The 15929-nt window shown below is 42.7% G+C and overlaps 1 protein-coding gene and 1 pseudogene across 1 annotated transcript; both read left to right on the top strand.

Annotated features, from left to right (window-relative positions):
- Positions 1 to 2073: 2073 nt before the first annotated feature.
- Positions 2074 to 3087, top strand: LOC109466249 (E3 ubiquitin-protein ligase TRIM56-like). Its single transcript, XM_019763922.1, has one exon. The coding sequence runs from the start codon at positions 2074 to 2076 to the stop codon at positions 3085 to 3087; it is 1014 nt and encodes a 337-aa protein (XP_019619481.1).
- A 2964-nt stretch (positions 3088 to 6051) lies between these two features.
- On the top strand, positions 6052 to 14871 carry LOC109466278 (annotated as a pseudogene).
- Positions 14872 to 15929: the final 1058 nt, after the last annotated feature.

Below are 15929 nucleotides of genomic sequence, written 5' to 3' on the forward strand. Positions count from 1 at the left end.
TCCTGTGATCTGCTTGAAGTCTGTGGTCTAAAATGCACACGGTGTGTTTCTAAGAAAAAAAAAAGAATTCTTACCTTTGGCGCTTGACGATTACAGCAGCTATTTTAAGTGAAGAATGCAGTAGACATAGACGTATACATGGTCGATAACCTGTATTCCGTGACGTGGTGTAACTTAAGAAATGTCGGTGCTTTGAAAAATATTTGGAAGGTAACCTTACCCCAGACCCTAGCTTCTCCCGCAGCCCCCAACATAAAGAACGGAGACAGGTCAACTGTGATACCTTCCAAACATTTTATTTTGGACGCTTTTCAACAGGACCTGCTACAATACTGTTACAAAGCTATTAAAGAATTGTCATGAACCGAACGTTCGAACATAGACATCACAGGAAGATCTGGAAAATGTATGTTGATTAAAGGGGCTTCCCCATTTTGTTCCGAACTTTTAGAGGATGAAATATAAATCTAACACTTTGACAGTTTCGTATTTTCTTTATTATTCTATATTTGCAATGTCCATGTAGGCAATTCGTCGGTCTTGCAACACCATGAAAGTACTTACTTCTTCTACACCATGTGCTTATCCTTTGTTTTACGCTTAGAGCGTCTGAATTCTGATGCGAGTCTGTTTTCCTCCCACCCGGTATAAGCCGTTCTAAACTTCCTGTCTCCAAAGCGTTCTGTTTGTTCCAAGTGTCTCCCATGTGTTAATATCTATGTCCATGTCTTTCATGTTCCGTTTAACGACATCCTTAAAGCGCAGGTGAGGACGACCACGTGCTCTTGTCCCGTAGGCAAGTTCACTGTACAGCAGGTCCTTTGGAATTCTCCCATGTAATCATCGCTTGCCAATAAACACATTTGGTCCTAAATTCTGGTATAGAAGATCTAGGCATGTGTGAAATAAATCTTGCCAGTGAGGTCACGGTAAGTATGGCAGCCGATTCAGAAACTGGCGTGAATAACCTTCTTTTGATAATCAAACAATATGTAATCATTCTTTACAAGTCATCACAAAGCATACGGTTAGAATTATCATAAACTGAGCATGAAGTGGGAAACCTAAGACTATTTCTGTTGATTAAAGGATTTGGAAATTTCGTTTAGAACTTGTGTAGCTTGGGATATCTAGCACCTGGGCAGTTTCTTATATTCTGCCCTATATTTGCAATGTTGGGATTTAATATCATATGGTCATAAATAAGGTCTTATTATCCATTGAGATAAATTCTGGAATAAAAGGCGATAGACAATGACTGTCGTATAGACGTTCAACATTTATGATGTAGATTTAATTGCCTACAATTTAACCCAACCGGTACCACAAGAAAGACAGTGAGAAATAACACAATAAGGAGTTCTTTCTCAGTGCAGTCGCTAGCATTACCACATCTCTAACGAAGAACTGCGACGCAGAACCAACCAGCAGCCTCAGTTTATCCGCATGATAGTCAAACGTCAGCTGAACTTCCTAGGACACGCTTCTACAGCAGAACCCACCGAAGAAGTCATTAAGCTAGGCATTTAGGCCATGTTGATTTGATTATATGGATGGCATCCCCTGGAAATCCCAAAACTGATGCGAGCGTGCAAATAAAAAATTGAATGATAGACTTCGTTTTCATTTCTTCAATTTCTTTTCATAGGAATTGATTTTGTCATTCGACGAAATTAGTATCGTTTTCCAACATTTTTTGGGGGATTTTGGCATATATTTGCACATTTTAAAGCTGCCTCGTACAGTCGTACTATTTACAGTATGGTCGAAAACGTCTTTTTTTTAAATTGGGAACGGACTAAAATTTATACACGCGTGGATGTCATCCATATAATCAAATCAACATGGCCTTACGTATACTTTAGACACCAAGGGTCGCTACAACAATCCTGACAACAATGTATAGGTCCTATTAGATGTCTAGATGCCGATGACGTTGCCAATATACTGGATGCAGGCCAATCCGGCCTCGAATAATAGCGCTTTATCATTTCATTAATAACGCTTGAAAAGGATGACCTGAATTAAACTGACAGGACTGGAAAGGTCAGTCTATTCAATATAACAGCAGCAATGGCGGAGAAACTAGCGCATGATATCAGTCGGGAGTTTCTGGTCTGTCAGATCTGTTTGGACGACTACCGACAACCCAAAATCCTGCCGTGTCTTCACACCTTCTGTCGGCGGTGTCTGGAACGAATGGTCGGGAAGAAGACTAGGATTTTCTGCCCTACATGTCGACAGGAGGTTTCTATATACGAGAACGGGATAGCCGGTCTGAAGGACAACTTTTTCATCGGTAAATTACACGATGTTGTTCGCAATGCAACACACCAAGCGTCTTCTGAAAGGCACTCCACATCCAGGGCTGTACATGTGTGTGGAAGCTGTGGAGCCATGTCCACTACAACCAGGTATCGTGATGATTGGGACGATTTTCTGTGTCAGAAATGCGTTGACTGCGACCGTCGCAAGGGGGCGTCGTCACCGCGGCGAAAAATGTCAACAGAAAACAGGATGGAAGGAACGCATTTAGAGCCTGAACGAATTTCACATTCAGAACACGTAGACCCTGATGTCGATGTCGTCTACTGTAAGTCTTGTCATGACGTCGTGTGTCGAAAAATCAGCCTCTCCAAACACAGAGCACGCCTGCATTCTCATGTATGGGAGGCCGCTGAGAGAGAAACGTCTGAAATCAGAGCGCTCTTGGCGGAAACCGAGAAAGTTGCAGCAGCACACGAGAAGAAACTGCAAGAGCTGAACACAAGACGCGAAGTATGGCAGCAGCAATGTGAGGAAAACATCGCGAAAATAGAAGAGCAAGCCAGGCGGGCTATACAGACAATACAGACGGAAAGGGACGAGAGAATAAAACAGCTCAAACGTGTGGAGACCACCAAAAACAGACAGTTGTTGGAGAACATCGCAGCCGTTACCGTGAGCGCAGCCCGGGTTCGAGGGAGCTGCACATACGCGAGGGAAACCATAGAAAAGGGGACTCCAGAAGAAGTCTTGGCTGTTGCCCAGGAGTTAAAGGAAAGACTGAGACAGTGCTCCAAACTTAGGGCGCCCAGTTTTTCTTAGCGATTTGGACAATGACAGCGATCGCTTTTTTATTCTTCCCTTAGAAACCCAGCAGAAAACTAGCAAAATGTCATCACGACGGCAATCTCTTCTCTCCTAACTGGCTCTATCCAACATGTAATGTCCTTGCTCTGTCAGTTTCATTCTAAACTTCACGACTTGAGCGGTAACAGAGGTTACAGAAATCTGTGGTAACGTAGGTTACAGGACTCTCCAAAAAAATGTCTGAGACTGTGACCAAGTCTTATTCACTGAAAAAAAACACATAAAAATCAACGTTTTTTCCTCTTGTTTTATAATCCCAACCCAGCTTACATTCTTTAATATGTCATTTTGTTTGGGAAATAGACTGATCAATTTCCGCATGTTTTAGGAACCATTGTTGAAACATGACCGAATTCCTTACCATGTCAACCGAGGTACTTTAATCTGGAGATTCCTTATAGTTAAAGCAGTTTTTTTATTGATTGCCATAAAAACACGACAGGTAGAAGAAAAACAAACACGTCCTCCCCAAGGTCAGCCATGTCAAAGTTCAACAGGTAACGCACTGTTGTTCTCGTTCCGCCATATTTACTGTGACTTCACCAGCCAGACCGGCGACTTTGTTTTACATAGTTCTGTTGTTAATAACACAGCTTCTATGCTCGAACCAGCAAAGGGTTACTTTTGCCTCAGAAGATCGCTTTAAGCAGATAGAAGTCTTCAAACGAGCTTCAGTACGGCTACAAAGTGAGGTATGTTGTGAACTTGGCTTTTGGAAGGGCCGCTCTTGAAAGAAACGCAACGATTCGAAGTTAGAATGTATATTTACATGTACATGTATGTCAAACTTGTCCCTTCTACTTACAGTGCTGGGAAGCCAGGAACAGTTTGTATAATTGGGTTTAAGAATTTCATAACTCTTAAGAATTTTGCCACTTTTTAATGGGGAAGAAGGCAGTTAACTTGACACAGGAGATCTGGTTACCACCACCCACGGACAGCACCGGGCCTGCCTAGGGCTTACTGTAAAAACTATGCTGATTAATGCATTACATGTAGTAATATTGTCAAATCTAGAGAAAACCCCATTCCAAAAAAGTTGAAAAAAGTGAAATTGTATAGTGTGCATACTTCACATATTGACGTCTTACTCTCCATAGCTATGTTTTTGTCCTGATGTTTTCGGTAGCCTTTTTTTTTTGTAAAAGCATGACTTAAGAAGCTATTGATTGGTTGCTATGAGATGTGGTTTGGGGGTATACGTAGTTTGAAAAAAAAATAACGACTAGTTTGAGTGTACACGGCAGGCGGTTGCTAACTTTTGTTAAGTATCCATAACTAGTGCGGGATTGGGTTACCGACGCCACGCGCTCGGGCCAAGGGGAGCCCGGCGGTAACAACCTGCAGAAGACCGAGATAGTATCAGGTCACCTTACCCCTTTGTATTGGCCCGGGACTGTAAAGTTAACCTGTTGAAGCTATTAAGAAGCTATTACTAAGAAATGAATTGTAATAAAATCTGGTTGTGGGTAGGTGTTGACCAAACGAACGACTAGTTTGATCATACATGGCGGCCGGTTGCTATCATAAGTGCCCATAACTAGGGCGGTATTGGGTTACCAACGGTAACGCCAAGTGCTCAGGCCCAGGGGACCCTAGCGGTAACAGTAACATGCAGAAATCTGAGATAGTATTACGTCACCTGACGCGTGAACTGGAAGAGTCTGACTATACCTGAACATGAAAGAGAGTCCTTCTCCAAAATAAAATTACACAAGAATATAGTTGAAGGAGTTTCTGTACGTTTTTGTTTTGTTACGACTTTGTTTCTTGTTTAGGACAGGGATAGAAATCTTTGACACCTTCTAGGATATTTGATAAAAAATAACTTGTCAGTGTCCCGTGCAACTCTCTGTCACTCTTAATCTGTGGTGCACGGTGAGACATGCATAGCCTGCATGTATAGCTAACATATGATGCCATATCATTTTCAAGAACTCTGAACCACCAAAAAACAAACAGATACTAAAGCACACCATCCGTTTACGTAGTTGATTATCGTCTGTCTATCAGTAAACACGATGTTGTTCGCAATGCAACACACCAAGCGTCTTCTGAAAGGCACTCCACATCCAGGGCTGTACATGTGTGTGGAAGCTGTGGAGCCATGTCCACTACAACCAGGTATCGTGATGATTGGGACGATTTTCTGTGTCAGAAATGCGTTGACTGCGACCGTCGCAAGGGGGCGTCGTCACCGCGGCGAAAAATGTCAACAGAAAACAGGATGGAAGGAACGCATTTAGAGCCTGAACGAATTTCACATTCAGAACACGTAGACCCTGATGTCGATGTCGTCTACTGTAAGTCTTGTCATGACGTCGTGTGTCGAAAAATCAGCCTACGTTCTCCAAAATAAAATTACACAAGAATATAGTTGAAGGAGTTTCTGTACGTTTTTGTTTTGTTACGACTTTGTTTCTTGTTTAGGACAGGGATAGAAATCTTTGACACCTTCTAGGATATTTGATAAAAAATAACTTGTCAGTGTCCCGTGCAACTCTCTGTCACTCTTAATCTGTGGTGCACGGTGAGACATGCATAGCCTGCATGTATAGCTAACATATGATGCCATATCATTTTCAAGAACACCAAAAAACAAACAGATACTAAAGCACACCATCCGTTTACGTAGTTGATTATCGTCTGTCTATCAGTAAATATCATTTTGCCGTCTTGATCATATTTTTTGGAAGTGTTTTTTTGTGTGATAGAATAACTCAATGAGCTATAATAATAATACATGTAATAATAATTGTTGGTATATGCCAAATTATGAAATTTGACATGTGTGGGACGGTGTTAGATGGTCAGAAAAAAGGATTATAAAAATGTAGTAAACAACATATTCACTTTGTGTTAGCACTGCCACTCACGTTGGAAAGCAAATGACTTTATCTTTTGAAACTTTGTTTCAGAATGGCTGCTCCAATCCGTAACAGAGTGACAGAGGCTGACAGACGCCATTTTGATTTCGTGCAGACGTTACAGCATATATCTGATGAACTAACAATAGAAGAAACAAATCTCCTGAAATTGTATTGTAGACATGTGATTCCAAGAGGTATTGCAGAAAGACTTAATCAAGCGGTTGACGTTTTCGACAAGCTGATAGAACTGGACAAAATCGATCAGGAAAACTTGGACTTTATTGAAGAAATATTGGAAAGAATGGGTCGAGTTGACCTAGTAGTAACCATTCTGAGGCCGTTCCAACCGCCTAACCGAGAGATTCCGGAAAATCCCGAACTGCAACCGGGAACAAGCAGTGATGCTTCAAGTGATGGTGCAAGTACTGATGGTAAGTAAAAGTATATTTTACGACGCGTTAAAAAAACGAACATATTTGCTTTCATATGACACAGTCCTGTCAGTCAGTTTTAACAATGTACTGTAATATTGTTGACACTTTTATTGCTTACAAAATACTTCCCACTAAAATTGCTAAGGGTTCTTTGATCATTATATATATTTACATGCAGTTTTACAGTATATGTATTATGTCGTCATTAATTGTTGAAAAATATTGTCACCCCATTAAAAAGTCAAAATTATAAAATTGATAAGTTTGCGGAATTTACAATTTGTTTTATTTTGCTCTACTCGAAAGCTAACATTTAAAATGTTTTACTAAACATCTCCAGGTGATAGAGCCAATGCCTATTTCGTCATTCAAGGTCAAGACCGCATGACCCAGGAAACCGTGAATCGCCATAGATACAATCTACGATCGCTGGGTCCCATTGAGGCCTCAGATGTCATGTTCAGGGGATACAGAGCAGGCAACAGCATCCTTGTGCACTACACCATACCGCGGAAGATCACAGCGGTGCTGAGGCTCATGGCATATCACTCCGACCCAAGACTTGTATTCATGGGCCTCACGTCACTTCAGATCGGCGCTGAAGCACCAATCGTAGTCAAACAGGGGGCGCTTTTTAACGGTATGTGGAACTGGACCTGCAGTATATAGTAGTTTTTGACACATTCACTTAAAGATTAGTTAATTAAAAAAAGGAGCATGGCTCTGCATTCAGAGGGATATCAGATTGCATGTAATTTCTACAAACAACTATTCGGGCTTCAAGTTACAATAATATTTGGCTTGGGTAGCATATAAAATAATGAATCTAATAATCTGCCCAACCTTCTTGCTTAGGAGATATCAAAAGACAGCAAACCGTCGATGACATCCAGGTGGGCTGCAGTACGCGGACAAAGCAGCAGAGGGCGCCCAGGAACTGGACCCGCCTGTCCGCCCTGAACCTGTTCTCGGACGCCCTGCCGCTCCATCTGCAGGTAGCAGCGAGTCTGGAGTACCAGGGCTTCTCCTATAGCCTGGTCCAGGCTCTGGTGCAGAAGGATCAGCTAAGAGAGCAAGAGATGAAGAAGAAGGATCGGCTCAGAGAGCAAGAGATGAAGCAGCTCATCCAAAAGGCAGAAGTGGATTCCAACACGACCTTGCGCTCCAAGCTGAACATTTCAGAGAACAGGTTGAAGGAAGCTCTTGAGGCGAACGCAGTTCTTGAAAAGAAGCTCCAGCAGGCCCATCAATTCGCAGAAGTGGATTCGGGTACAAAAGAAAGACAAGAGTCGACTGTGAAGGACGCAGACAAGAGCACGGAAAGAGATGAAAACAAGGAAACATTTGTTGCGCAGCGAACTGAACAAGAGCGACACGCGTTAACAGTGACAGAGGAATCAGCACCTCCTATGACTGGAGACTCCAAAGACGGTAAGATCACTTACGGCGGGTCGGGATCAGAACCTGGGAAATTTCGGTTCCCACGCGGCATTGTGGTGTCGTCTAGTAACGAGATATTCGTGGCTGATACAGACAACAGGCGAGTCCAAGTCCACACCACAGAGGGGGTTTACCTCCGCCACTTCCCAACAGTTGTACCGGGTACAGAGGACAAGAACTTGAGGCCACATGATGTTTCTGTGGATGGTAACGGCACACTGTGGGTAGTGGGGGAAGGTGAGTCAGCCGATCATATTGTACAATACAGCACGAACGGGACCGCCATGACACAGTTTCACCTTCGGAAGATCGAGTATTACCGCGGGATTGCGGTGGACATGCGCAATAACCACATTATGGCGACTGATAAATACCGTGGTGAAGTTCAGGTGTTCCGTCCGGACGGCTCTCTGGTGCGGAGGTTCGGACATCCAGAGGTTGGGATGAGAGACCCGCGGTACATCACTGTGGACGGGGAAGGAAACATCCTTGTGTCCAATCCGGTCACTGGTTCTGTCTTTATGTATGACGAGTCCGGGAAGTTCCTGTTGCAGTTTGGAAGTAAGGGAAGTGGTGAAGGTCAACTAAAATTTCCCTACGGCATCTGTACAGACAGCTCGGGCCACATCATCGTGGCGGACCGTGGGAACGAGAGGGTACAGATGTTCACACGTCACGGCGAGTATGTCCGGACCATTGAGTCTGGGCTTTGGGCAGAAGGCGTGGCCGTGGGACCGGAAGGGCAGCTGGTAGTGACCGATAATGCCAGTCATTCAGTGACTATTTTTCCTAGTTACCTGTGACGTTTAATGCTTTGATATTCCTGGCATGTTTGTGAGCACATTTTGAGTGACTTGTTTTTACAATCTATACATGTGACGATAATGTCATGGTTACCTGTATTCTCAAAGTCATAGTTTGTTAGCTTCTCAGCAGCGTGGCCTTGCGGGTATACTTGGAAGTGCACAAAATTTTGTTTCCGAGGGCGTGACATGAATGTCAATGAATTTCACTGAATTGAACATAAAAAATCAGCATTTCTTTTCCTGTTTGGTCATTTCAACCCAGCTAATCTTATTTGATGAGTTATTTTGAGATATAGACTGATCAATTTCCGCATATTTTAGGAACAATTGTCATTGTTGAAACATGACCGAATTATCTGCCATGTCAACCGTGGTACTTCAATCTGGAGATTTTTTTTACAGTTAAGGCAGATCCAAGGCATAGTCATATCCAGTTAACAACCAGTTAACGTGTATATTCAGTATAGTATAGGGAAAAGCAGCAACTTACAATGTATAAGCAAGGCGCCTGTGACGTCACACGAAAACAGCTGCGACGGAGGTACGAAAAACAAACAAGTCATTCCCCAAGGTCAACGTGTCAAACTTCAACAGGTAATCCGTGAATAGTTTCTTCAGGTTGGTAAGTCACTGAGTAAAGAGACTATTTCTACACAACCAAGTCTTTTATTTGGCCGACGTTTCGGTGACCGTCTGTCACCTTCCTCAGGGTAATTCTGACTGGTTCACATTGCACTGCAGCACAGGTGTCGCTGCTAATGGCTGCATTCCCAAACGTACAATATTTACACATCGACACATATGCGTGGTTACAGTACTGTTTTTGATGGTAGCCCAGACCAAACAAAAAATAGTAGCCCCTAAAAGGGGCGCACAAAACGATAGATAAACCACTCTACCTTGGAAGAGGTGGACAGTATGATCACCGTGCCATCTCTGCAGTGTTACAGTACTAGTATCTCGTACAATGCGGTCCCGAACGAATAGGTAATACCTGTTGTTCTCGGTCCGCCATATTTACTGTTTACAGCAGCCATGTTTATCGTGGTACTTAAATCTGAACGTTTCTGGCAGCTAAAACTATTTAATTTTGTCTTCGAAAAATGGTATTTGACTCTTTACAGATGGTCATATTCAGTAAACAACAGCATGTATAGTCAATGATATTGAAATAACCGTACAAGGTAAAAAAAAGCAACTTGAGCAACGTGCCAGTGACGTCACATGAAAACATTCTCTCCGAAGTAGAAAAACAAACACTGTCGTTCCCCAAGGTCAGAGGGGTTGAACAGGTAACGCCCTGGTGATCTCGACCCGCCATATTTTCTGTGACTTCAGCAGCCAGACCGGCGACTTTGTTTTACATATTCTGTTGTTTATAACTCAGCATCTATACTTGATCCAGCTAAAGGTTACTTTAAGTTTACTCGCAGAAGATCGCTTCAAGCAGAACAGTCTTCAAGCGAGCTTCAGTACGACTACAGGTGAGCTATGTTGTAAACTTGGCGTTACAGAGGGGCCGCCATTGTAGGGCAGCAATTCGAAGTTATTCGCCAGAAACGGTGTTACTCAAACAACTGGATATGGTTTTGGAAACGGTCAGACGTTTCAAGTAGCATCCTCTACCTTTCGTCAGTGACACTAGAGCACTTGTACAGAAATACAGGTTCATAGGCAAGAACTATTGATTGATATTCAAAAAAGTGAAGACAAATTTTGTTAACAAAAGTTAGAAAAGTCAAGACAAGAATGAGGCAGATTAGTCTTAAGTTCCTGTTGAACAGGAGCTTAACTTAAGCCTTAACCGTTGTCTGTCTTTGGGATGAGAGCGCCAAATCTCAGGTGCTCAAGAGATCCACCCGTACATTGTGCATTCTTTCATATACATGTATTGCCTCTTTAACTCCTCGTTCCCACTAGCGGTTTTCGCGGTCTAAGATATCCGTGAACTCATGTTTGAAAGAATTCAAGGTTACATTAATTTTATGATCTCAGAGTTGAGACGTCCCTTCTACTTACAATGCTAGGAAGCCAGGTGTACTCAGTAAGGAATGTATTTATTACTAATAAGTTTATAACAATTTATAAAAAGACAGGTGTTTTCAGTAAGGAGGTGTAGTTACAAAGCGTGAACTGGGCACAAAAGACCTCTTCAGTCGAATGGCTCGGTAACATTCCTTCACGCAGGGAGGGTATCAAGTAAACAGCACACCGCATACAGTACATGGGCATGGCTAGCCTAAGGCTTACTGTAAAGATCTTGCAGTGCATTCAGTAATTCACATGGAAAGATATCCATTCTAAAAAAAGCGATTGGCGACGGTTTATTCTTAAGATGTTACCGTACATAGCCTTGTCTTGATATGTTTTGGTAGCTTTTTTTTTAGTTTTATTTGCATGAGTCAAGAGGCTATGGATTGTTCAATGACTAAAGTTGGTATGTGGGAAAGCAACGTTACCATGACAACACTAATAACTAGTCCAAATATACACGGCGGCCGTTTGGTAACTAATCAGTAACTAAGGAGGTATTGGGATACCGGGGACACATTTTAGAAAAACGCACGTTTTTTTTGAACGAAGAAGTGTTTCTAGAAAGCATAAACGTGAAGGAAAGAATCTCTACAGTTGGTTGGTACGGTAAATGGGGACGATATAGGGTTACCAGCATACCTCGTGCAGTACAGTAAGAGCCCAGGGCTGGTGGGTCAACTGTAAACATTATGCAGGAATTCTATATACGTGTTGTAGTGAACATGGGAGGAGAATCCCTCAACAAGACTTCGACAATCTTATACCGTCGCCGAATAAAAGAACTGTTTCTCAGATCTTCTGTGGTGACCTGAAGATAAAATAGCTGAAAATCATTTTCACTTTGTGTTAGCACAGGTGAAGGCAAATGACTTAACCGTTTAAAACTTTGTTTCAGAATGGCCGCTCCGACACGTAGCAGAGTGACAGAGGCTGACAGGCGTCATTTTGATTTCGTGCAAATGTTGCAACGGATATCAGAGGAGCTAACAATGAATGAAACGTATGTCATAAAGATGTATTGTAGCCGTGTGATTCCAAAAGGTATTGCAGAAAGGCTCACTCAAGCGCTTGAGGTTTTCAACAAGTTGATAGAATTAGATAAGATAGACCAAGAGAACTTGTGCTTTCTTGAAGAGATCTTGAAAAGAATGGGGCGACCAGACCTGGTGAGGAACGTTCTGAGGCCGTTCCAAGCATCTGACCGAGAGATTCCGGAAAATCCCGAACTAGAACCGGGAACAAGTACTGATGGTGCAAGCGCAGATGGTAAGTACAAAAAAAAAATGTACAAGTAATTTCTGTCACTCGCTCAAGAAAAGATGAACATACTTTCTCCTAATATTTAAAAATATCTCCGGCAGAAATTGATGTAAAGAGCATCAGAGCTTTGCTTATAATGATAAGATGGACAAAAAGCTGTGTTGTTATAAGTATAATTATGTATTAAAATGACTTTTCTTCATCTGTGAAGATGTGATCTCCCAAGTAAATGTCAGCATTTTTGATTTTGCAGAATTTACCATTTTTGTTCTCAAAAATGATATTAACATGTTTTTAAATGTACCTTTCAATGCGAAACAGCCAACGCCTACTTGGTCGTTAACGGTCAAAGACACATGATCCAGGAAACCGTAGATCGTTATAGATACAACCTACGATCGCTATGCAGCATTGAAAGCTCACAGGTCAAGTTCAGAGGTTACAAGAAAGGCAGAAGCATCCTGATGCACTACACCATACCGCGGGAGAGCACAGCTGTGCTGAGGCTCATGGCGACTTATTCCGACCCAAGACTTGTATTCATGGGCGTTACATCACTGCAGATCGACGCTGAACCACCAATCAGAGTCATACAGGAGGAACTTTTCAACGGTATGTTGAACTGGACCTGCAGAAGTTCTTGAAACATTAATTCAAATATATATCAACATGTAAAATGGGGTAACGCTCCAAATTTATGCATTTATAGGAAAACTGAATTACACGTAATGTCAATTTCAGCAAACAGGTATTCGGGCTTCAAGTTACAATGATATTTGTTAAACATACATGTATCAAATAATGGATCTAATATTCTGCAAAATCTTTCGCTAAGCAGATATCAAAAGACAGCGTACCGTCGATGACTTCGAGGTGGGATGCGGTACCCGAACCAAGCAGAAGAGGGCGCCCAGGAACTGGACCCGCCTGTCCGCTTTGAACCTGTTCTCGGACGCCCTGCCCCTCCATCTGCAGGTAGCCGCGAGTCTGGAGTACCAGGGCTTCTCCTATAGCCTGGTCCAGGGTTTGATGCAGAAGGATCAGCTAAGAGAACAAGAGAAAAATCAGCTCATCCAAAAGGCAGAAGTGGATTCCAAGACGATCATGACCTTGCGCTCCAAGCTGAACATTTCAGAGAACATGTTGAAGGAAGCCCTTGAGGCGAACGCAGTTCTTGAAAAGAAGCTCCAGCAGGCCCGTGAATTCGCCGAGAAAGCCGCTAAGCAGGTCACCTCTCACGTGACAGAGTACAGGGGAGAGAAGGCGACTCGTACTACTGGAGACTTCAGACCGGCTCTGGTGCAGAAGGATCAGCTAAGAGAGCAAGAGATGAAGAAGAAGGATCGGCTCAGAGAGCAAGAGATGAAGCAGCTCATCCAAAAGGCAGAAGTGGATTCCAACACGATCATGACCTTGCGCTCCAAGCTGAACATTTCAGAGAACAGGTTGAAGGAAGCTCTTGAGGCGAACGCAGTTCTTGAAAGGAAGCTCCAGCAGGCCCATCAATTCGCAGAAGTGGATTCGGGTACAAAAGAAAGACAAGAGTCGACTGTGAAGGACGCAGACAAGAGCACGGAAAGAGATGAAAACAAGGAAACATCTGTTGCGCAGCGAACTGAACAAGAGCGACACGCGTTAACAGTGACAGAGGAATCGGCACCTCCTATGACTGGAGACTCCAAAGACGGTAAGATCACTTACGGCGGATTGGGATCAGAACCCGGGAAATTTGTAAGCCCATACGGAGTTGTGGTGTCGTCTAGTAACGAGATATTTGTGACTGATGGAGGCAACAGGCGAGTCCAAGTCCACACCACAGAGGGGGTTTACCTCCGCCACTTCCCAACAGTCGTACCGGGTACAGAAGACAAGGACATGTGGCCACATGGTGTTTCTATGGACGGTAACGGCAAACTGTGGGTTGTGGGGAAAGGTGAATCAGCCGATTATGTTGTACAATACAGCACGGACGGGACCGCCATGACACAGTTTCACCTTCAGAAAATCAGTGAATACCGCGTGATTGCGGTGGACATGCGCAATAACCACATTATGGTGACTGATGCAGACCGTGGTGAAGTTGAGGTGTTCCGTCCGGAAGGCTCTCTGGTGCGGAGGTTCGGACATCCAGAGGGTGGAATGAGACGACCGCGACACATCACTGTGGACGGGGAAGGGAACATTCTTGTTTCGGACTGGTTCACACATTCTGTCTACATGTATGACGAGTCCGGGAAGTTCCTGCTGAAGTTTGGAGGTGAGGGAAGTGGTGAAGGTCAACTACAATATCCCAATGGCATCTGTACAGACAGCTCATCGGGTCACATCATCGTGGCGGACTTTGAGAACCAGAGAGTACAGATGTTCACACGTCACGGCGACTATATCCGGAGCTTTGTGACTGGGCTTTGGGCAGAAGGCGTGGCCGTGGGACCGGAAGGGCAGCTGGTAGTGACTGAATATGATAATGATTCAGTGACTATTTTTCCTAGTTGTCGGTGATTTTAATGATTGGTTTTTAATGATGCTACTGAGAGTATTTCAACAAATGTTTTAGCCTATTGCTTTTACAAACAATAACCTATAATCGTGTTTGATTTGCATAAACCATGTTACATTTAGTCGATACAAACAATGTTTCTTTGTTGTTTTTCCCGTAGCTTATTACCCTCCCTTCGTTTTTTAACAAGTTAGCCTTGTGATGTATACTATAGTAGATCCAATTATGACTTATTGCTGTTTCATTGGGTCGATGACCAATTTAAATAGCTATATGTATATAGTGTCTGCAGTACAACTACTCATTTTTGGTGAATATTTGAATATTTCATGCAGATATCGGCTATGGCATATATGTCATATTCTAGTACTTGTTTAATTTAGCACCCATATATTGCCATAATCTATTTTATGTAGTCATGCTTTAATCATATTATTTAAAAGTATATTATATTATTTGGGTCACCTGAGGTCATACTAGTATGCGGGTGGTTATTGGGTTGTTTAATGTATGGATTGGGATGAATTAAGACTCTATTTGTGACATTACGTCATAAGGAAATGTGGAATGGAGCCTTCTGATTGGTCAACGTCACCCGGCTATATGATAATATATTATATTATATACATTGTATACCAAAATAGTTGCATGTAACTAGAATGGTAAGCAAATCATAAGGTATAAAGTGTACCTTCTCACGATCTAGCCTAACAAACTATTGCACAAAGTACCGCACACATGTATATGTTGACCACATGTACATGTAGCCACTCTAACTTGCCAAATAATCACAATGTAATACTTCATCACACGGTGTCTGCTACAGCACCAGTTACCATGGTGACAGACGTCTGATTCAGGTCATTGAGCTTATTTGCTTGAAGAAAATTAAGAAGCAACCAAGCAAAAAAATTGTTACTTTTTGCACAGGTATACATAATGACTGTAACTCCATTTAACCAAGATTTAACTAACCTGCAAAACCATATTGTACAGCAATATCCAACTTCTGGAGATGCTAATAAAACAAACTGATTTTATTGCGCACATTTTTACTGATTAGTTGCGTGCTTAATAGGATTACTTGGAAGTTATTGAATCACTTGAGTTCATTTTGTTTTATTCAATACGTCTACTGAATGATAAATGTGAAGAAAACTTGAAGGTTATGTGGTGAGTGCAGAAATGCATGGTGTATTCTTATTATTTCTATCTGGTGTTGTCTGTTGTTTGAAGAAACGTGAACGATATAGATCTTTCTGGGATAGGTGAGTGGCCCTGAAAAGGGCCGGGGTTGTCGATCTTGTTCGGATCCTCCTTACGCACGCTCCCCACGGATGCGACGGGCGAGCTGAATGTCCTTGGGCATGATGGTCACACGCTTGGCGTGGATGGCGCACAGGTTGGTGTCCTCGAAGAGACCCACCAGGTAGGCCTCGCTGGCTTCCTGCAG

Source organism: Branchiostoma belcheri, unplaced genomic scaffold (genome assembly GCF_001625305.1).
Source record: "Branchiostoma belcheri isolate BF01 breed outbred unplaced genomic scaffold, Haploidv18h27 scaffold161, whole genome shotgun sequence".
NCBI classification, from domain to species: domain Eukaryota; kingdom Metazoa; phylum Chordata; class Leptocardii; order Amphioxiformes; family Branchiostomatidae; genus Branchiostoma; species Branchiostoma belcheri.